Here is a 24089-nt window from a genome sequence, read left to right as displayed (position 1 = left end):
ACACTATTGGTGATAATGTAAATTGATACATGTATTATGAAAAACAATATAAAGGTTCCTAAAAAAATTAAGAACAGAACTGTTATATGGCTCAGCAATCCTATTTCTGAGTATATATACAAAGAAAATGAAATAAAAACAAAGGAAATGTAACAATCTCCATGTCTATTGATAAATAAAATTGTGTGTGTATACACACACAAAATGGAATATTATTCAGCCTTAAAAAAGAGGAAATCCTGTCATTTTCAACATGGATGAACCTTATTATGCTAAGTGAAATAAGTGAGACAAAGACAAATACCACTTATTTACATTTACTCTTTAAAAAGAAGAAAAGAAAATTGAACTCAGTAAAGAACAGAGAATGGTATTTTCCAACAGGTTAAGGGTTGATAAAGGGGAGATATCAATCAAAGGGTACATACTTTCAGATACAAAATGAGTAAATTGTGAAAACATAATGTACAGCATGGTTAATGATAATGTATTGTATACTTGACATTTGTAAAAAGAGTAGCTTTCCAGTGTTCTCACTACACACACACACAATGGTAACTATAAAGTGATAAACTGATTGCAGTAAATATTTTACAATGTATAAATGAAAACATCATGTTGTATACCTTAAATATTCCAATTTTGCCATTCATACTTCAAGAAAGTTGGGAGAGGGGAGAATGATGGAGAAATCATGTAATAAGTAGGCTATGAAATTCTCAGTGTAAAATAATAGTCACTCTCAAAATTATAAGTTAGTCAACAAATTGTTAACAGTGAATGCAAATGGAAGTCAATTATATGTGAGTTTCTTTCTAAAAAGGCAAATATCAATGGGAACACCACCTGCAAACCTGAGGTTTAGCAAGTAAATAATTGGGAAAAAAAAAGCAAACATAATTTAAACATTTTTATTATGAAATAGTTTAAAATGAACAAAAGATACAGAGAGTAAAAACCTATCTATAAACCCATGACCAGCTTTATCCAATTATAATTAGTCATAGTTGCTTATATTTTGAAGAAATTATTATTTCCATCCTTTCCTCAATTTAATTATTTACCCTCTCCAGAGGTCACCACTGTTTTGAATTTGATGATAATTTCCATAAATGCTATTACACTATTTATATATAGTATTGAGCACTGGAAAAAATAGTGTTGATTTGCACATTACATAAATAAGTGGTACCATACTATACAAAATGCTCCGATTCAATTTCATTGTTTTTGAGATTTGTCCATGTTGATAGAAGTATAAGTTCATTCACTTTAACTTGGATTATTTTGTTACTTTCAACTTCCATTCTCACAAACAATGCTGAAATGGATTTTTTAAGTACATTTCCTTGAACACCTGAGGACAGATTCTGTAGGACAAGCATGTCAAACTTCTGGCCTGCAGGCTGCATGTGGACCACACAAGTATTTTTGTGGCCCAGCCAATATTATGGTATGTAAGAAACATTTTAGTAAAAATTTTGTAATTTTTACAATATCCTGCTATACATTATTCTAAATAATGAACTAAAAAGTTTGCTAATGTCTGATTACTATAATCATGTTGCATTCATCGTCCTTACTCACCTTACATGCAGGTGCACCATTTCTCTCCACTGATACTAGCAGTGAATATTTTAGCAGCCGATTGTCATGCCATTAGTGTTGTACTGACTTGTTTGGTGTGTGCAACTGGAAATATTTTGCTTTCAGAGAAGAAGAAAAATATGTTTATTTGCATTACATGTATTAACTTGTGCAGTTATTAGGTGTCTGGTAAGTTAATGTTCAAGAAAAAATATTAAATAAAATATTAACAAAATATTAATAAAATATTTTAATTAAAATATTCTATTATGTTAACTATTACTCATTTCAGCCTTTGTATTCAGCATGTCTCTATTGAAATAAATCTATGTTTCTATGAAAAGTGAAGCTTTTGTTTTTTTATGGGCCACATAAACTAAAACCTTGTTTATTTGGCCCATGTTAGCCTTTGAGTTTGCCAAGCTTGCTGTAGAGGTTTAAGTGGATTTGCTGGGTCAGAATATCAACATCCTCAACTTTATTAGATATTGCCTAATTATTCTAAACAAAATTACTTCCAAATACAACTGTACTCACATTCCAATGTTGTACATATTTTTAATCATTAGGAATGTAATGCTTTTGTTAATGTGATCTTGAAATGGTTCATTGTGGTTTTGTTTACTTTTCCCTTACCACAAATGATGTATATAGTAAATTATACTACTACTAGTGGCTCAGTGCATGAAACTTGTGCATGGGGAGAGGGAGTTCCCTCAGCCCAGTATGTACTCTCTCAAATTGAGGACCCCTTGGCAGATGTCTGACAAGGGGTCCTCAATCTGGGACTGCTGGCTTCTAACCACTCACCTGCCTGCCTGTCTGATCACCCCTAACTGCCTCTGCCTGATTGCCCCTAACCACTCTACCTACTTGCCAGATTACCCCTAACCATTCTGCCTGATCGCCCCTAGCTGCCTCTGCCTGCCTGATCACTTCTAACTGCCCTTATCTCACCAACTGCTCTCCACTGCTGGCCTGATCACCCCTAATTGCCCCTGCCTCAGATTCCACTACTATGGCTTTGTCTGGAAGGAAGTTGGACATCCAGAAGATGGCTGGTTGACCAGATCTATTACCTTTTTATTGGTATAAATAGATTATATAGGATAGGATTGCTTAAATGGGGGAGAAATCTTTTTCAGCAGGAGATGTTCTTGGCAGACAAAAGCACATAATCCCTTTATCTGGACTGTTAGCCAGCCATATGCACTATACTGCCAAAGTGGTCATTAAAAAATTCAACTGCTTTCTTACACCTTACACCAAACTGCTGTTGGTTTTAAAACACTTCCTCAGCCCTCACTTTAGATTCTGCCTTTGTAATTCACCCAGATTAGATTATGATCGGTTGGTTTCTATGCCAGTTGTGTAAAAAACTCCACCTCCTAGGCAGCCATTGGCTCCTCACAGTTGACCCAGATTTGGATCTGATTGGCCGGTTTCTATGCCAGTCAGTGTCTCTGGGCCTATCTCTGGGCCTGATCAAAGAGGAAGGCCTGATCAGCAACCCTGTGGAAGCCCAGAGAGAAACAGAGGTGCAGCTGCTGGTGAAGCCTGGAGAGAAAGAGGCAGTGGCTGATCAACAGCTGCCACTGAGGCTGCAGATAAGACCCTGCCCCTCTCTCTCTCCCGGCCTAATATGCAGCCCCTTTTGCAGTCAGTGCTGGTTCACTTCCCCACACCAGCTGTAGTCATTGTTGGACTGCCACAGTAACCCAGCACTGACTTGCTGTATTAGGTCGAGCCTTTGGTCTTTACAAATCCTGGCTCTTTATATATATAGATCCCAGAATCTATTCTTTCTTTACTGGTGTGAACCATTTTTATCAACAGATAAAAATGCAACATTTTGACAAACAGATCAAATTCAAGAATTTTCTTCCCATTTTTGAATAATTCATACAAAATAGATGAATTTCAGAATAAAGTTGTGAAAATAAATGGAAAAAAGACCTGTTCATAAATTTCAGTTCAAAATGTAGTGAATTTGTGAAGTAGGCAAAACTGGTAACTTTGTTATCTTCAGTATCTTTAGTCTAGAGTAGGGGTGTCGAACTCAATCAGAGAAGGGGCCAAAATCTAAAATCCAGCCTAAATCGCGGGCCGAATGGTTTACTGAACAGTCATAAACTGACAATGTCATAAACTGACAGCGGAGTGCAGTGATGACAGCGCGGTGCGGGCCACATTGCAAGGCCTGGCGGGCTGGATTTGGCCCGAGGGCCTTCTGTTTGACACATGTGGTCTAGAGTATATAATACTTCTCAATCATTATTCTTCCATCTTCTGAGTGTGGAAATCTATGCTTATATATATTTAAGTACTAACACTTCGAGACTCTGGGATTTTACTCTATGCAACAATGGTCTTTGTTTTGATCTTCTTTGTCTCCTCATGCCTATAATAGTGAAAGTACCTAGCAAATAGTAGCTACTCAGTAATCACTGAATGAGTGAAATACATACACACACACACACGGTTTTTGTCTCTAAGTCCTCTTTTAAATTTGATTTTATAATCACTGGATAAAAATACTTCTAAATATTATGCTTGTTTACTACAGCATCAAAGTTTAAAGCTTTGTAATTAACTAGATTCAACCATACAACTACCTGGGCCTGGTGCCTTTTTATGGGACAGTATGAATTTCTAGGTTTATGGATTTTGTTTTGTTATTACTTGGAGTTGTGATCCTCTATTCTTTTCTTTACCTAAATGTAAGCTCTGTATACTCAGTAAATCCTTATTTTATTTTAATTAAATTTATCCAATTCATTCTCCCTGGAAACTTCCTAAAATTGGTTATGTGTTATATTCCTACTACTTGTGTGTGTATATATTGATTTTTCATGTAGAGTATGAAAACTTCACTTATGTTCTAAAATTTTTAGGTTTCCCAATTCTGACCTGTTTCTTCCTAAGGATGTTCTACTTGTTTCAGATATGAGGGGTGAGTTAATATATGTTAACTATGTAGAACAATGCCTGATGTATAAATATTAGCTATCATTTATTGAATATGGGCTATATTTAATGTACGAAGTACTTTAAATGCAAAATTCTTACTTAGTATGTATCAATTTACAACATACATTCTTTAATACATTTCTAAAACACAGTACCCTTTATTATTCCTATTTTAAAATTATAAAAAACAAAACACAAAAAAACCCTTGAGGTTTAGATAAGTCAAGCAAATTACTCAAAGCCACACAATCCCACAGTAGTGGTAGAACTATAATTTTCTAGATGCTACGCTTTTCATCCTGAGAAGTGCTTAGTGCCAAGAGAGGAAAAGTAAAATAAAATAAGGCTGAGAGGTATATAAGAACTAGATAATAAAGTACCTCATTGACAATTTTAAACACTACAGATGTTAGCTTAAGAACAATAAGCCAAAAAGTTTTAACTAGAGACAGTAATGTATGTATTCAAAAATATAATTTTGGGTGCATGGTGAGAAATAAATTTAAGGCAACCAAAATTGATACAGGAAAGCCTGTTAGAAAAGCTGCAGCAGTGATCCAGGTGAAATGGATGAGGGTAAGATTAAATATAGAGAAAAATGTATAAATTCCTGAAATATTTATAACAGATCTATAGGACTTGGTGATTGACAGAATTAGGTGGTAATTGACAAACCAAGATGGATTCTCTGATGATTAGCAAGATGTGCATGCTGCCTAAAAGTTTTCTTGCATTCTGTACATTCATAGGGTCTCTCTCCAGTATGAATTCTCTGATGTTGAGCAAGGGATCCACAGTAACTAAAAGCCTTTCCACAAACATTACATTCATAAGGTTTCTCTCCAGTATGAACTCTCTGATGTTGGGTAAGGGATGAATCATTGCTAAAAGCCTTCCCACATTTAATACACTCATAGGGTTTCTCTCCAGTATGAACTCTTTGATGTTGAGCAAGGTAGGCAATCTGGCTGAATGCTTTCCTACATTCCTGACATTTATAAGGTTTTTCTCCAGTATGAATTCTCTGATGTTGAGCAAGGTGTGAATTCTGACTGAATGCTTTTCCACATTCATTACATTCATAGGGTCTTTCTCCAGTATGTATCCTCTGATGTACAGTAAGGTATGCACGAAGGCTAAATGCTTTCGCACACACATTACATTCATAAGGTTTCTCACCAGTATGAACCCTCTGGTGTTGAGCAATGGATGATCTATTACTAAATGCTTTCCCACATTCAATACATTCATAGGGTTTCTCTCCAGTATGAACTCTCTGATGTTGAGCAAGATAGGCAAACTGGCTAAAGGCTTTTCCACACACCTTACATTCATAAGGTTTTTCTCCAGTATGAACTCTCAGATGTTGAACAAGGTGTGCATTCTGACTGAATGCTTTCCTGCATTCCTTACATTCATAGGGTTTCTCTCCAGTATGAATTCTTTGATGTTGAACAAGATTTGATCTCTGGCTAAAGGCTTTCCCACAATGTACACATTTATAGGGTTTCTCTCCAGTATGAATTCTTTGATGAAGAATAAGGGATGAGCTTTGGCTGAAAACTTTTTCGCAGTCATTACATTTCAAAAGTTTCTTCTGTGTATAGATATTCTTGGGTTTAATAACCATTAAGTTATTTTTAAAGCTTTTCTTATGTGGGTCATATTTATGTACTTTCTCCTCTTTTGAAGTTATCTGTTGTGTATGAAGCAGTATGTTCTGATGGAAACTTTGCCAAGATTTGTTATATTCTTGTCCTCTCTCATAAACAAAGGCTCCTTCATTAGTAATGGTCTCTTCTTTGAAATATGACTTCTGATTCACTAGTTGCCTCTCAGAATGGCCCTCACAATTCCATTCTTCTCTCAAATTGGAGTACTCAAGACTACAGCTTTTAAATTTTACTATTATCTTCAGGGATGACTGTGCTTCACAAATGTCCTGCTTTCGGGTTAACTCTTCACTCTCACACACAGATTCCCAACCTGAAAAATAATAAGAAAAACATGTTTCCTCTTTATGTACCAGTAGGTACTTCTAGGAAAGTACATAAAGTGAACTATGTGAGTTTAATAGTAAATAAAATCAATCAGAACACTGGCTTTCATGGTTCTAAAGTGTGGAAAAGTAAAAACTAAAAATAGATTATATAGAAACTTTGGAAGGATTGTGTAGAATTATAAAGAAATCAACAGGTAAATCTCAACTCAAGAAGAAATGTAGAATAAAAACTCAATAAAGTGGGATTATGTCAATATAAAGACAACATATGAAAAACACACAGCTAACATCACACTCAATGTTAACAAGCTGAAAGCTTTTTCATTAAGATCAGGAACAAGACAAGATCTCCACTTTCACCATATTTATTAAACATAGTATTGCAAGTTCTAGCCACAGAAATCAGTCAAGAAAAAAAGTAAAAGGTATCCAAATTGGAAAGAAGAAAAGCTGTTATCATTTGTTTCCACATACAAAAAAGATTTTAGAACTAATAAATTCAGCAAAGTAGCAAGATACAAAATTAATATCAGAAATCAGTTGCATTTTTGTATACAATTAATTAAATATCAGAAAAGGAAATTAAGAAAACATTCCCATTTATATTGCATCAAAATAAATAAAATACTTAGGAATACAATTTAAACAAGGAAGTAAAAAACCTATAATTTAAAAACCATAAGAAATTAAGATACAAGTAACTAAAAAGATATACTATGTTCATGGATTTAAAAAAAAAAAAAAGACATGATTAGTACTCCTATGAGTACTCAATGAAATCCCTATAAAAATACCAATGTAATTTTTCCCATAACTAGAACAAATAATCTTAAAATGCATACAAAACCAAAAAAGACCCTGAATAGCCATAGCAATCTTGGGAAAGAACAAAGTTAGCAGTATCATGCTACTTGACTTCAAGCTATACTACAAGGTGTTAGTAATCAGAACAAATGGAATTGGTATAAAAATAGTCACAAAAATCAATGAAACACAATAGAGCCCAAAAGAAACCAATGCCTATGTGGTCAATTAACAACAGAGGCTGGGAGGCTAGCAGATGGCTGCCGATGGAAAGCAGACTGTAAGATAGTGTGTGAGTGAGAAAACAAAGGGAGAGTGTGTGGTCCCATGGTGAGTGTTTGTTGGTGAGTTGAGGGACAGCTATACCGCAGAAGACTGTGGGGGACTGCTGGACGGGGCTCCCCTGACTGGGAAGCCCCTACTGCTCCCGGAGCAACAGACTCAGACATGGAGACCATGCCATCTTGGCACTTAACACATTAGGCTTTTATTATAGGATATGCATAACACATGGACACAACTAATAGTGTAGTGAAGTCCTGGGGAGGGAGTCAATGGTGGGAAATGGAGATCTGTCATATTTTCATCAATAAAGTTAAATTAAAAAAGAGAAAGAAAAAATATAAATTGAAAACTCCCTGTAAAGATCTGTCTCTCCATTTTTGGAAGGAAAAATAAGCCATAAATACATATGCTACCAACTTTAGAAAATAATAGACAACTTTATCTAATAAATTGAAAATTTACATAAAAAGTATAAGTTCTTAGAAAAAAAATACCATAACTCCATGACTATAGGAGAAACAAAAAACATAGAATCTTAGATAGAACATAAACTGAATTATCAATTTCAATTATGTACACACACACACACACACACACATATCACAGGTCAAGATGAAAAAAGTTCTACCAAACTTTGAAAAGACAATGATTTACACAAATTCTTGTAAGGAAGAAAAAGAGGAATACTCACAGACAAATTTTATGAGACTAAGGCAATCTTAAATCCAAAATATGACAAGAGTATGTGAAGGGAAAATTGAAGAACAACCTTAGTAATACATACAGATGTAAAAAACCTAAAGATAATATTTCTGAATAGCAACTAACTGAACAAAAAAGATGTAAGATGGGTTTGGCCAAAACTGGTTTGGCTCAGTGAATAAAGCGTCAGCCTGTGGACTGAAGGGTCCTGGATTCGTTTCTGGCCAAGGGCACATACTCTGATTGTGAGCACATCCCCAGTGTGGGGTGTGCAGGAGGCAGCTGACTGATGTTTCTCTCTCATCGATGTTTCTAGCTATCTCTCTCCCTTCCTCTTTGTAAAAAATCAATAAAATATATATGTTTTAAAAAGATGGGTTTGTATCAGGAATGCAAGATTGGTTCAACATTGGAAAATGTTATACATAATTTACCACATTAGCACATGAAAAACTAAAAAACATTTCTTGAAACTCAAAACTTTAGTAAGTAGAATTGAAAGGGTATTTTCTAGAAACCTATAAACATCAGAATTATTAATAAAAAATATTAAAGCATTCTCATTGAGACCAAGTACCTTCTATCACTACTTCAGTTCATACTATACTGATGATTGAAGACAGGTTAACAAAAACAAAATGAAATTAAGGGCATAAATATTTAAAATGAAGAAAATGCCATTATTCACAGATTTACCTACTCACAGAATAAAATCCAAATAAATCTAAAATTTATTATTATTAGCAGGACAGCTTAGAAACCTTGCTGGATATAAAGTCAATGCATACAACTTAACTTCATTTTTACATACAAACAACAAATAGAAAATATAAACAACATTTAACATAGCAACAAAATCAATATGCCTAAGAATTTATCTAACAGAAGATGTGCATGGCTTTTAAGGAGAAAATTAGAAAACATATTGAACGATACCTGGTCAGTTAGACTCAGTGGTTAGAGCATCTGCCTGCAGACCAAAGGGCACATGCCCTATTTAAGGGCATGTACTTTGGTTGCAGGTTTCCCAGCCCTGGTAGGGGTACATGTGGGAGACAACCAATTGATGTGTCTATCTCAGTTGTTGAAGTCTTTTTTTTTTTTTTTTTTTTTTTTAAATATGTTTTATTGACTTTTTACAGAGAGGAAGGGAGAGAGATAGAGAGCTAGAAATGTCGATGAGAGAGAAACATAGACCAGTTGCCTCTTGCAAATCCCCTATTGGGATGTGCCCGCAACCCACGTACATGTCCCCGACCGGAATCGAACCTGGGACCTTTCAGTCCGCAGACCAACGCTCCACCACTGAGTCAAACTGGTTTCAGCAGTTGTTGAAGTCTTAATCTTTCTCTCTCCTCCTCTGTCCTCCCTTCCACTCTCTCTAGAAAGTAATGGAAAAAATATGCACAGGTGAGGATTAATTTTAAAACCTAAATAAAATGGAGATAAATCATATTTACCAAGAAAAAAATCTATATTTATTAATTCTTTTTTATTAAAAAGAAACATGCAAATTGACCATACCTCCGCTATGCCCACCAGCCAATCAGGAGCGAGCATGTAAATTAACCCATCAAAGATGATGGGTAAATTTGTATATGCAGGCAGGGGTGGGTAGCACCATGGCCCGCCCCTGGGGTCTGGGTCCATCGTGGGCCAAGGGAGGCCCGTAGGGCAGCGTCAGACACCACCTGTGGGGTTCAGGTCCATCTCAGGCCCTGGGAGGGGCAGCATACATAGCCACTCCTGTGGGGCCTCATGAACATCACTGTGCCCCTTCCTCTCCCTTCCCCAGGAGGAGTGGCCTGGCCTGCCTAGCCACTCCCATGGGGCCCTGGGAACATCGCTGCCCCTGGAACATCACACTGTCCTGGGGAGGTGCTACTGGGCCTGCTTAGCTTACTCCAGTGGGGCCTTTAAACATGACTACGAGGCTGCCTGAGGGGTGGCTTCAGGACAAGTGCCACAGCTTTGGCAAAACAGCTGGCCAGGAGGTGGGCATTCCAAGGGGCCCAGAGCAGTGCCTCACGATTTCTCTATGAGGACATCCCACACAGGTGCTGCCTTCACCAGCAGGCTCTAGGCGATATCTACAAATGCTATTGCAACCTCTAACATTCTGGGCATAGAACTGACCCTGGGCCCTTCTGGGTACCAGGCTTGCTAGGAGTGTGCTGATACAAATGTCAAAGATCAAAGGCAAAAACCTGGCGAGGCAGGGTGCACCAGAGGAGGCTCTTGCTGGGGCAGAGAATCTGTGGGCAGGGAGAGATTCTGCAGTGGCCCTAAGATGCAGATGGGCCCCAGCCAGGGATCAAGCAGCATGGAAGGATGTCTGGGGGGAGGGGCAAGGACCTGTAGCCCTGAGGCAGGGGTTGAGGGACAGTGCCACCTCAGTGGAGGGGTGCCCCATTGCAGAGTACCAGACTGACTGATGTGATTCAGAGAAGCTCCCAGGCAGCCTTTACACTTCAGAGGCCGCAACTCCTGCTCCAACTTTGACCCAAAAGCAAGCCCGTGCCACCCTGCCCCAAGGCAGAGCATGCCTTGGCTCTGAGTGGGGGGGCAGTAAAGAATGGGGGCAAGGGGAAGGGAAGAGGAAAGAATATGGAACATCCACAGTGAAGAGGGGCTTGAAAAAGAGAATCAGAAGCCTGATGGGAAGGTTTGTTCTATTTGCCCAGCAGCTGCCCCTTAGGAAGGACAGAGAGCATGGCTCTGAGGGCTCCCTAGCACTGAGTCAAGTTCCACAGCAAATTGCAATTGGCCTTAGTTCCTGGTTTATAAAATGGATTAAGCATGTCCCAGTGCCTTCACTGAACTTTGATGGCCAATTGAGATACTATATAAGGAAAATGAGGGAAGAAGTGAGAAAGAAAAGGAAAGGCAAACAACACACAAGAAAGACTGAAAGGAACCTGTAAACCCATTGTCTCTTAAATAGGGAATATAGTCAATAGTGTTGTAATGATGATATGATGCCAGGTGTGTACTGGAAATATTGGGGAACACTTTGTAAAGTATATGATTGTCTAACCACTATTCTGTAACTAATATAAAACCTGAAACCAATCCTATCTAATAAAAGAGTAACATGCAAAATGACCATCACTCCAACACACAAGATGGCCACTCCCATGTGGTCAAAGATGGCTGCCCCCAAGTGATCAAAGATGGCTGCCCCCATGTGGACACAAGATGGCCACCACAAGATGGCCAGCAGGGGAGGGCAGTTGTGGGCAATCAGGTAAGCAGGGGAGGGCAGTTGGGAGCAACCAGGCCTGCACGGGAGGACAGTTAGGGGTGACTAGGCCAGCAAAGGAGGGCAGTTAGGAGCAATTGGGACTGCAGAGGGCATTTTGCAGAAACCAGGCCTGTAGGGGAAAGCAGTTTGTGGCAACCAGGCCTGCAGGGGAGGGCAATTGGGGGAAACCAGCCTGTAGGGGAAGGCAGTTTGTGGCAACTAGGCCTTCAGGGGACGGCAGTTGGGAGCTACAAGGTCTGCAGGGGAGGGCAGTTGAGGGGACCAGGCCTGCAGGGGAGGGGGGCAGTCAGGGACAATTGGATCAGCAGGGGAGCAGTAAGGTGTCAGTCAGAGTGGCAGGGGAGTGGTTAGGGGCTGATCAGGCTGGCAGGCAGAAGCAGTTAGGGGCAATCAGGCTGGCAGGCAGGCAAGTGGTTGGGAGCCAGCAGTAATGGATTGTGAGAGGACACCCTTGAGGGGTCCCAGATTGAAGAGGGTGCAGGCTGGGTTGAGGGACCCCCCATACACCGGTGCATGTATTTTGTGCACCAGGCCTCTAGTACAAAATAATATTGAATGAAAATTGGAGTGAAATTTTTATAAATAAAAGCTGTAAAGGAAGGAAGGGGGAGAATAAAAATAGTGTTTTTCATTTTACCACTCTATTGTCTTTTTAGTACATATCTTTGTTCAGTCTTTATATGGTGCTTTTATACTTCTCTAAGTCATTATCTCATTTTAATTTTAGAACAATTTAAAGACAAGATAATTATTCTCTCCACTATTCAAAGAAAGGAAATTTTGGTGTCTGGTCCCAATGATTCAATCATCAAGCCCTTATTGTAAAGCAGGGTTAGTAAAATTTTCTGAGAAGGGTCATATCTATACTAATAAAAGCCTTGGGGGTGACCAGGTCAGCAGGGGAGGGTAGTTGGGGGCAATCAGGCCAGTATAGGAGCAGTTAGGTGTCAATCAGGCCTGCAAGGGAGCAGTTAGAGGGCAATCAGGCAGGCAGGCGAGCAATGAGGAGCCAGCGTTCCCGGATTGTGAGAGGGATGACCCAGATTGGAGAGAGTGCAGGCTGGGCTGAGGGACACCCTCCCCAATGCACGAATTTCATGCACCAGGCCTCTAGTTGGTATATAAAATAAACAAATGAACAATTCAAAAACCTATAGCTCTGCTTTTTCTGGTAGAAATTGACAAGCCAACCCTAAACTTTATTTAGATGGCCAAAGGGCAAATAAAAGATTAGAAAGAACATAATCAAGACATAGATACCTGTCCTAACAGATATTCAGTATTATAATAAAATATTTTTTAAAATATATATTTTATTGATTTTTACAGAGAGCAAGGGAGAGGAATAAAGAGTTAGAAACAACGATGAGAGAGAAACATCGATCAGCTGCCTCCTGCACACCCCCCACTGGGGATGTGCCTGCAAGCAAGATACATGCCTTTGATCAGAATCGAACCTGGGACCCTTCAGTCTGCAGGCCAACACTCTATCCACTGAGTCAAACTGGTTTCAGCATAACAAAGTATTTTAATTAAAAATAGGCTGGGCATAAAGATGGAATAGAGCTCAAAATTAGAACCTAGGCTCTCCTTCCTGGAGCAAGCCTGAGCCTTTCCCTTAAGCTCCAAGGGCCCTTCCTTTACCTCTATAACTTGTTTTATAAGCCCATTTTTTTCCTACAAATTACTTCTTGTATCTCTTATATTCCAAATAAATGTTCTCTTATAGTTTGAAAAAAATCAGAACCATAAATATACTATAATCTGATATAGTATATAACATTCAGAACAATGAGCAAAGATGGCTTGCTTATTTATTTATTTTAAATATATTTTATTGCTTTTTTACAGTGAGGAAGAGAGAGGGATAGAGATTTAGAAACATCAATGAGAGAGAAACAACGATCAACTGCCTCCTGCACACCTCCCACTGGGGATCTGTCAGCAACCAAGGTACATGCCCTTGACCGGAATCGAACCTGGGACCTTTCAGTCTGCAGGCAGATGCTCTATCCACTGAGCCAAACCAGTTAGGGCAGATGGCTCATTTATTTAATAAACATCTATGATATCTGCTTTTCCATAGGTACTAAAATTAAATTTACTTCAATCTCAAAAATCAAGTTTAATTATATTATGGCCCTAAATATAAAAGGAAAATCTTTAGAAGACAATTTGAGAGTATCTATATGATTTTGGAATATAGAAAGGTTTCTTAAAACAAAATATCAAAAATATAAACTATAAATATATGTATGTATAAGTGACGACCTTCCTAAAAATGGGCAAAAGACCATAGAAAAAATCCAAATGGCCAATATAAATATAAAAATATACTCAACTTCTTTAGTAATCAAGAGAATTCAGATTACAAATATAAATAAATAATATTTTATACCCAGAAGGTTAGCAAACATTTTTTTTAACTTGTCTATTCCAAGTGTGGAACAATGAACAACCTCACACACAAGTGTTAGAAATATAAATTAGTACAAATACTTTAGAAAGTAAAATAGCATTATCTAGTAAATTCCTGGCTATATTCTCTAAATGAACTCCAGTATATGTGTACTAGCAGTCACATTTGATAAGGTTCATAACATTAACATAAAATTGAAACAATTCCAATGACCTTAAATTGATCAAATTTAAATGGAATATATTACATTTCAGAAGAAAAAAATATTCAATGAACCACAGAAACTAAAATCAGCAGGATGAATCTCAGTAATACAATTTTAAGTTTAAAAAAGTCAGAATTACATACACAATTCTGTTCATAAAAAGTTGAAAATAGGGATATATGATACAACTATAAAGAAAAGCCAATCCTATATTATAAAAGAGATAATATGCAAATTGACCATCACTCCAGCACACAAGATGGCTGCCCCCATGTGGTCAAAGACAGCCACCCCCTTGTGAACACAAGATGGCCAGCAAGGGAGGGCAGTTGTGAGCAATCAGGCCAGCAGGGAAGGGCAGTTGTGGGCGATTAGGCCTGCAGGGGAGGGCACTTAGGAGAAACCAGGCTGGCAAGGGAAGGCAGTTAGGGGTGACCAGGTTGGCAGGGGAGGGCAGTTAGGGGCTATCAGGCCAGCGGGGTAGTGGTTAGGGTTTGATCAGGCTAGCAGGCAGAAGCGGTTAGGGGCAATCAGGCAGGCAGGTAGATGAGCGGTTAGGAGCCAGCAGTCCTGGACTGTGAAAGGGACGTCCAACTGCCCTTGAGGGGTCCCAGATTGGAGGGTTCAGGCTGGGCTGAGGAACACACACACCTACCTATGCACAAATTTTGTGCACAGGGCCTCTAGTAAATTATAAGCAAAGCTGATTCTCCAATGAGGGGTAAGAACGAACACAGGTATAAAGTGGTATAACATTGGGCAGAGGCATGTAAGGGCCTAAAATGGTGCTGACAATCTTCTAATTCTTATAGAAGTGGGCTTATGGGTTTTTTGTTCTAATACTATCAGATTAGGGAAATACTGTTTTAAAAGACTAAAAGAGGCTTATGAAACTGGGAAGAAACTGGACTCAGAGAATATATAAGTGAGTTGGGGGCAAAATATTAAAGGCGAGACAGTTATGAATAACAAATTGGGAGAAAACTCTAAAAGGCCCTGAGCTTCTACTGAGACCTACAGCATTTGAGAACATGCCAACAAAGAAAAGTATAGGGGTGACACAAGCAAAGCTGCACCCTGCAAAGATTTTGCCTGCTAATTCTTCTTCACCCACCTGAGCACAAGTCTTTTGCCAGCTGTTTCTTCACCATCCAGGGCTCTTTTCCTTGTTCCAACAATAATATCACACTTGGCTTAGAGAAACAAAGTCCTGCATATATAAATAGAAACAGAATTGGTCATGCTATGGACATCCCAGAACTTACATCTAATCTTTTGTTCATCAGGGAAGAGACATGTATTCAAAGCATAGGGAAAATGAAGCTTCCAACATAGGTTAATAATAGACCTATCCATGCCAACTCCACAAATATTTAATCACTAGAGGCCTGGTGCACAAAATTTGCACACGGGGGAGGAGGGGTGTTCTTCAGCCCAGCCTGCACTGCACCCTCTCTAATCTGGGACCCCTCAGGGGATGTCTGACTGCCTGTGGGATTGGGCCTAATCTGGCAATTGGACATCCCTCTCACAATCTGGGATGACTGGCTCCTAACCACTCACCTGCCTGCCTGTCTGATTGTCCTGAACCCCTCTGCCTGTCTGATCGCCCCTAACCCAATCTGCCTGCTGGCCTGATGGCACCTACCTTGCCCCCCTGCTGGCCTGATTGCCCCTACTTTTCCCCATGCTGGCCTGATTGACCCTACCTTGCCCCCTGCCTTCCTGATTGCCCCTAACTTGGCCTGCCTGCCTGATTGATCCTAATTGCTCTGCCTGCCTGATTGTCCCTAACTGCCCTCCCCAGCCAGCCTGATCTCGCCCCCAAATGTCCTCCCCTGCCAGCCTGATCATCCCTAACTGCCTCTGCCTCCATCACCATGGCTTTGTCTGAAAGGAAATCGGAAGTCTGGAAGATGGCGGTTGACACAATCTAATTAACATATTACCCTTTTATTAGTAGAGATAGATTATATAGGATAGGATTGCTTAAATGGAGAGGGAAGTCTTTCAACAGAAGGAGGTGCTTTGGTCGACAAAAACACATAATCCCTATATTTGGACTGATAGCCAGCCATATGCACTATACTGCAAAATCAGTCATTAAAAAATTTAACCACTTTCTTACACTTTACACCAAACAGCTATTGCCCTTAAAACCTCTCCTCAGCCTGCCCTGAGGCTCTGCCTTCATAGTTCACCCAGATTTGGTTCTAATTGGTCAGTTCTTATGTCAGCGTCAAAAGCTCCACCTCCTAGACAGCCATTGGCTCCTCACACTTCACCCAGATTTGGTTCTCTTTTTGGTCATTTTTTATGCCAGTCAGCATCTTTGGGCCTATCTCCAGGCCTGATCATAGAGGCGAAGCTAATCAGCAGCCACCCCAGGCTGCTGGCTAGTGGGCTGAAATGCTGACCTCTGGGAGAAATAGAAAGACTTGGCTGCTGGTGACGCCCGAAGAGAGAAGTGGGGTCTGATCATCCTGCTTCTCTATGGGCCTCGCCAGCAGCCACTGCTGCTGCTGATCAGCCCCACCTCTCTCTGAGAGGTCAGCAGTTCAGCCCACTTTCCTGCTGTGTGCATAGCCTGGCATTCAGTGGATCCTCTGGTTGTTGTGGATGTTATGACCCTGGTTTTTTATATATATTATTTGGTACAAGCATCACACATTCAACGAAGCACTGCAGATGCTATCCAAAAAATCAGAATGGTAAAGTCCTGGAAGAGGGTGACTGGAAGGAAGGTAGGGAAGGAGAGAGTGTGAGAGAGTGAGCAAATGATAGAGTGTGTGAACTTATGTGGTGTGTTTGTGTGTGTGTGTGTGTGTGTGTGTGTGTGTGTATGAGCTAGGGACAGTTAGATATGCAGGTCTTCCAAGGGGCTGCCAAACTGGGCAGTCTTAGACAATGGAGGCCCGCGCACAAAATGGACACTTCTGGGTGGCCAGTGTGGGCACAGAGACCATGCCATCTTGAGAAACAGAGCTGCTTGAGACTAGGATCCTGGCCTCAGCACCACCCAGTCTGGTATCAGATGCAAACCGGGATCCTGCAGCCACTGAAGACAAAGACCTGTGACCACAGCAGCAGAGCAACAGGCAACAAGAATTCAGACATCATGGCCACAGATTTCTGTGAGTCAATGAGCCTATACCCCTCCCTGCAGGCTCACAGGCAGAACCATAGTAACTGATAGACCTGCCCCTTGCAGGAGAGCAGCACCGTTACAGGAATTTGAGCCTGCGTGTGCACAGAGACTGAGAATCTGCTCCGCACAATGCAATTGGGTGACCAAACCCAAAGCCCAAGCAGGGTGGCAGTGCCACCCGACTTTGATTCTGGGCAAGTGCACACAGAAGTATGTTTTCCACAGTTTAGGAGCAGACCTCTGGGTGACACAGTGTTACTGTGCAAGCTGACCAGGACCCCGATTCACCAGGCAGGAGGCAGCACTGAACACCACTGTCTTGACTCTGTTTCTTATCGTGTGCACCTGGGATCCCAGACTCACAGCACATTCACACTAAGAGCCAGTGACTCCAATTCTTGGTGTGTGCACACACAGGGACCCTGATTCTCAGCAAGAGGTTGCACAAAGCAAATGAGACTCTGATACTTGATTCTTGGTGCAGACACAGGGGAGCTCTGACTCCTGGCACGCGCTAGGGGACTCTGATTTTTCGCACACGCCAACAGCGCGGTGCAGGTGGGATCCCTGATTCCAGGTGCACACACTAGACCACACTGAGCGCTGGTAATACTGAACCTAGGGGAGCCTGGCTCCCACCAACCCATGGTAGTATACGTCTTAGTGTTGGAGCACTTCTGTGACAATTGGGTGTTGTGAAGCTCCCACTGCACATGGCCCAGGTCCCCGCAACTCAAAGTTTGTACCTTTTGGTGATAGTTAGAATGGGGAGATGACATAATCCCCAGAGGAAAAAAAGGAGTTGCCAAGAAAGGAAATTAGTGAAATTGAAGCATGCAACATGAGCAAAAAAGAATTCAGAGTAATGGTCGTGCAATTCATACATCAGATGGATGTGAAAATCAACAATCTATGCAAGAAGCAGGAAGAAATGAAAAGTGATATAGCTATAATCAAAAACACCATGAAATGTTTCAACAGTAGACTAGAAGAAGCAGAGGACCGAATTAGTGAGTTAGAGGATAAGGTAGAGAAACAAGCTCATTCTGAACAGCAATTGTAGAAAAAAAATTAAAAAGCAGGGGAGCCTAAGGGAACTTTGGAACAACACAAAATGAAGTAGCATACGCATAATAGGGCTGCCAGAAGGACAAGAGGAGCAGCAAGGATTAGAAAATCTACTTGAAGAAATAATGATGGAAAACTTCCTGGATATGGAAAAGTTACACAAATACGGAGAGTCCCAAGTAAGATGATTCCTAAAAGACTCACATTAAGACATGTCAGAATTACAATGGCAAATGTAAAAGACAAAGAGAGAATCTTAAAGGCTGCAAGAGAGAGACAGAGTTACCTACAAAGGATCCCCCATCAGATTATTAAATGATTTCTCAATAGAAACACATCAAGCTAGAAGGGAATGGAAAGAGGCATACAAAGTGTTGCAAAGCAAAGGACTGAATCCAAGAATACTCTATCCAGCAAGACTATCAATCAAAATCAAAGAGAAATTCAGGAGCTTCTCAGACAAATAAAAGGCTAAGGGAGTTTATCACCACGAAGCGAGCAATGCAAGAAATGCTAAAGGGAATGCTGTAAAAAGAAGAAATAAGAAAGTAAAAAGAAACACAGGCACAAAAATAGAAATGACTATATACAAGTACCTTTCAGTAATAATTTTAAATGTAAATGGACTAAATGCTCTATTCAAAAGACATTGAGTGGCTAAATGGATAAAAAAACAAACAAACCATGACCTATATATATGTTACCTACAAGAGACCCACCTCAGAACATGGGACTCACACAAACTGAAAGTGAAGGGATGGAGAAATATCTTTCAGGCAAATGGAAATGAAAAGAAGCTGGGGTAGCAATACTTATATCTGACAAAATAGACCTCAAAGTGAAGGCCATAACAAGAGATAAGAAGGGCCACTTCAGCCGAAGCTGGTTTGGCTCAGTGGATAGAGCGTCGGCCTGTGGACTAAAAGGTCCCAGGTTCGATTCCAGTCAGGGGCATGTACCTTGGTTGCAGGCACATCCAAGGGAGAGATCTATAACTTTAATACACCACTGACATCACTGGATAAATCCTCTAGACAAAAAAATCAGCAAAGATACAGCAACTCTAAATCACTCACTAGATCAGATGAACTTAATTGACATCTTTAGAGCATTTCACCCTAAAGCCACGAAATATAGGTTCTTCTCAAGTGCACATGGGACATTTTAAAAAAATAGACCACATATTGGGTCACAAGCAAAATTTCCCCAAATTCAAGAAGACTGAAATCATACCAAGCATCTTTTCAGACTACAATGGCATAAAATTAGAAGTAAACTACAACAAAAACATTCCAAAAAACTCAAACACTTGGAAGCTGAATAGCATGCTATTAAATAATGATTGGATTACCAATGAGATCAAGGAAGAAATTAAAAACATCCTGTAAACTAATGACAATAAAAACACAACAACCCAAAATCTATGGGACACAATGAAAGCAGTCCTGAGAGGGAAGTTTATAACTCTACAGGCCTACATCAAAAAAACAAGAAAAAATGGTAGTAAATCATCTAACTCTACAACTCAAAGAATTAGAGAACAACAATAAAAGTCCAGAGTGAGAAGAAGGAAAGAGATAATAAATATTAGAGCAGAAATAAATGACATAAGACCAAATATATATATATATTTAAAGGATCAATGAAACCAAGAGCTGGTTTTTTGAAAGGATACATAAGATTGATGAACCTCTACCCAGACTCACCAAGAAGCAAAGAGAGAGGACTCAAATAAACAAAATCAGAAATGAGAGAGGGAAATAACAACAGACTCCACAGAAATACAAAGGATTATTAAAAAATACTATAGACAACTCTACTCCAACCTACTAGACAACCTGGAGGAAATGGACATAGTTCTAGAAAAATATAACCTTCCAAAACTCAATCGGAAAGAATCTAAACATCTTAATAGGCCGATAACTATGGAAGAAATTGAAACAGTCATCAAAAAGCTCCCAGCAAACAAAAGCCCGGGGTCAGATGGCTTCAAGGGCAGTTATACCAAACACTCAAGGAAGAACTAAAACCTATCCTCCTCAGACTTTTCCAAAAAATTCAAGAGGAAACAACACTTTCAAGGTCATTCTATGAAGCCAGCATACCCTAAGACCAAAACCAATGAAAGAGAATTATAGGCCAATATCCCTCATGAACATAGATGCCAAAATCCTCAACAACATTCTACCAAATCAAATCCAGCAATACATCAGATAGATTCATATACCATGACCAAGTAGGATGCAAAAATGGTACAATATTCGCAAATCAATAGACGTGATACATCACATAAACAAATGAGAGATAAAAATCACATAGTCATATCAATTGATGCAGAAAAAGCATTTGACAAAATCCAACATCCCTTCTTAATAAAAACTCACAGCAAGGTGGGAATAGAAGGATTATACCTCAACATCATAAAATAGGATGCAAGAATGGTACAATATTCGCAAATCAATAGACGTGATACATCACATAAACAAATGAGAGATAAAAATCACATAGTCATATCAATTGATGCAGAAAAAGCATTTGACAAAATCCAACATCCCTTCTTAATAAAAACTCACAGCAAGGTGGGAATAGAAGGATTATACCTCAACATCATAAAAGCCATATATGACAAACCCACAGCCAACATCATAATCAATAGACAAAAACTAAAACCATTTCACCCTAACTTGTTTGGCTCAGTGGATGGAGCGTCGGCCTGTGGACTCAAGGGTCCCAGGTTCCACTCGGGTCAAGAGCATGTATCTTGGTTCTGGGCACATACCCAGTAGGGAATGTGTATGAGGCAGCTGATTGATCTTTCTCTCTCATCAATGTTTCTAACTCTCTATCCCTCTCCCTTCCTCTCTGTAGAAAATCAATAAAATATATTTTAGAAAAAAATAACAGGGATGCCCACTCTCACCACTCCTGTTCAACATAGTACTGGAAGTACTAGCCATTGTGATTGGACAAGAAAAAATAAATGGTATCCAAATTGGAAAAGAAGTAAAACTGTCCTTATTTGCAGATGACATGATACTGTACATAGAAAATCCTAAAGACTCCATCAAAAAACTAACAGACTTAATAAATGAATTTGGCAATGTAGTAGGATACAAAATTAATGCCAAGAAATCTATGGCATTTCTTTACACCAGTAGTGAAGTTACAGAAAGAGAGACTAAAACTGAAATCCCATTTACCATTACACCAAAAAATTAAGATACCTAGGAATAAACTTAACTAAGGAGGCAAAAGATCTGTACTCAGAAAACTACAGGACACAGAAAAAAAGAGATCGAGGAAGACATAAACAGATGGAAGAACATATTGTGTTCATGGATTGGTAGAATCAACATCATTAAAATATCTATACTACCCAAAGCAATCTATAGATTCATGCAATCCCCATTAAAATACCAATGGCATAGTTCACAGACCTAGAATGAACTTTCCAAAAATTCATCTGGAATAAAAAAGACCCTGATTAGCCACAGTAATCCTGAGAAAGAACAAAGTAGGTGAGATCTCAATACCAGATATCAAGTTGTATTACAAAGCCACTGTTCTCAAAACAGCATGCTACTGGCACAAGAACAGACATATCAATCAATGGAATAGAACAGATAACCCAGAAATTGATCCAAACCACTATGTCCAATTAATATTTGACAAAGGAGGCATGAACATACAATGGAGTCAAGACAGTTTCTTCAATAAATGATGTTGGGAAAATCGGACCTATACAATACATACAAAAAAATGAAACTAGACCACCAATTCACACATACACAACAATAAATTCTAAATGGATAAAGGACTTAAACCTAAGACAGAAAACCATAAAAATACTAGAGGAATCCACAGGCAGTGAAATCTCAGACATATGCCAAAGCAATCTCTTCACTGATAGTGCTCTAGAGCAATGGAAACTAAAGAGAAAATAAACAGATGGGTCTACATCAAAATAAAAAGGTTCTGCACAGAAAAAGAAAATAAAAAAAAGCCCACTGCATGGGAGAACATATTTGCCAATGTTATCACCAATAAAGGTTTATCTCCAACATTTACAGGGAACTCATACAACTTCACAAAAGGAAGATAAACAATCCAATCAAAAAATGGGCAACAGACCTAAATAGAATCTTTTCAAAGAAGACGGAAGAAAGGCCAAGAGACATATGAAAACATGCTCGAAGTCACTAATTATCTGAGAGATGCAAATAAAAACAATAATGCAGTACCACCTCATACCTGTCAGAATGGCTATCATCAACAAATCAACAAACGACAAGTGTTGGCAAGGATGGGGAGGAAAAGGAACTCTTTTGCTCTGCTGGTGGGATGCAGCCACTATGGAGAATAGTATGGAGTTTCCTCAAAAAACTAAAAATGGAACTCCCATTTGACCCTGTGATCTCACTTCATGGAATATACCCCAAGAAGCTAGAAACACCAATCAGAAAGGATATATGCACCCCTATGTTCATAGCAGCACAATTCACAGTAGCTAAGATTTAGAAACAGCCTAAGTTCCCGTCAACTGATGAGTCAATTAAAAAACTGTGGTATATCTACACAATGGAATACTATGCTGCAATAAAAAAAAAGGAATTCTTACTATTTGCAACAGCATGGATGGAACTGGAGAGCATTATGTTAAGGGAAATAAGCAGGTCAGAAAAAGATAAATACCATATGATCTCACTCTTTTATGGAATAGAATGAACAGCATAAACTGATGAACAAAAAAGATCGAGAGTCAGAGAAGCATCAATCAGACTGTCAAACCTCAGAGGGAAGGTAGAAGAGTGTGGGGGTAAGGGGGAGAGATCAATCAAAGGACTTGTATGCATGCATATAAGCCTAACCAATGGTCATGAACACCAGGAAGGTGAGGGCATGAGTAGAGGTGGGGTGGGGCTGGGGGTGTTAATGGAGGGATGAGGACACATATGTAATACCTTAATCAATAAAGAAATTTTTAAAAAAGAAAAAAATCATAATGGTGGTAGCAAAGGGTCCCTTATGAATAAAAGCTTAATTCTTACCCAGTGATACCAAGATCCTGTAGTTCTCCAACATCACATTACTGTACAGATGCCTTTGAGAAGAATTTAGACAATCCCACTCCTCTTTGGAGAAGTCTACAGCCACATCCCCAAAGGTCACCAACTCCTGAAGTGAAATAAGTGAAAGTAATATAACCTTATCTCTTACCACATTTAACTCATTCATTTTGCCCAGCCACAATGGGGTCTTCCTGATATTACAACCTCAAATATGTAAAGCATGATCCTTTTCAGGGCTTTTGCACTTCTCAGATCATTCTGTATAAAAATATCAATGCTCATGTCCCAGTTCTCTATTCACAAACCCTAGTTATTTTTCTCAATGGCACCTAAATTTTTTGTTATTTATTGTCTGTCCTCCACGTCCACTAAAATATAAGCTCCAAGTGGGCAAAACATGTTTCTCTTTTAGCCACTGCTATATTATATTTCCAGGTACAGATCAGTATCTGGCACAGGTGAAGCATTCAAACATGCACTGAATAAACTGAATTAATAAATGAATGGTTTTGAAAGTTTTCAAGACCTGTAAGAGGATTAAAAGTGGGACCAAAAAGTATTTACT

General features: G+C 39.3%; 1 protein-coding gene across 1 annotated transcript in view; it reads right to left on the bottom strand.

Moving 5' to 3' along the window:
• Positions 1-216: 216 nt before the first annotated feature.
• ZNF570 (zinc finger protein 570) overlaps positions 217-24089 on the bottom strand; it is a 147056-nt gene continuing 123183 nt past the window's right edge. Inside the window, exons 3-6 of the mRNA XM_084860844.1 lie at positions 23504-23630; positions 15354-15449; positions 3829-6543; positions 217-3619 (exon numbers count right to left, since the gene is read on the bottom strand). Of these exons, the coding sequence (XP_084716970.1) occupies positions 5213-6543; positions 15354-15449; positions 23504-23630 (1554 nt within the window). The 3' untranslated portion in view covers positions 217-3619; positions 3829-5212. The remainder of the gene's footprint in view (positions 3620-3828; positions 6544-15353; positions 15450-23503; positions 23631-24089) is intronic.

The sequence above is a fragment of the Pipistrellus hanaki genome (assembly GCF_964339955.1).
Source record: "Pipistrellus hanaki genome assembly, chromosome: 15".
NCBI lineage: Eukaryota > Metazoa > Chordata > Mammalia > Chiroptera > Vespertilionidae > Pipistrellus > Pipistrellus hanaki.
This window is presented reverse-complemented; position numbering and strand designations above follow the sequence as displayed.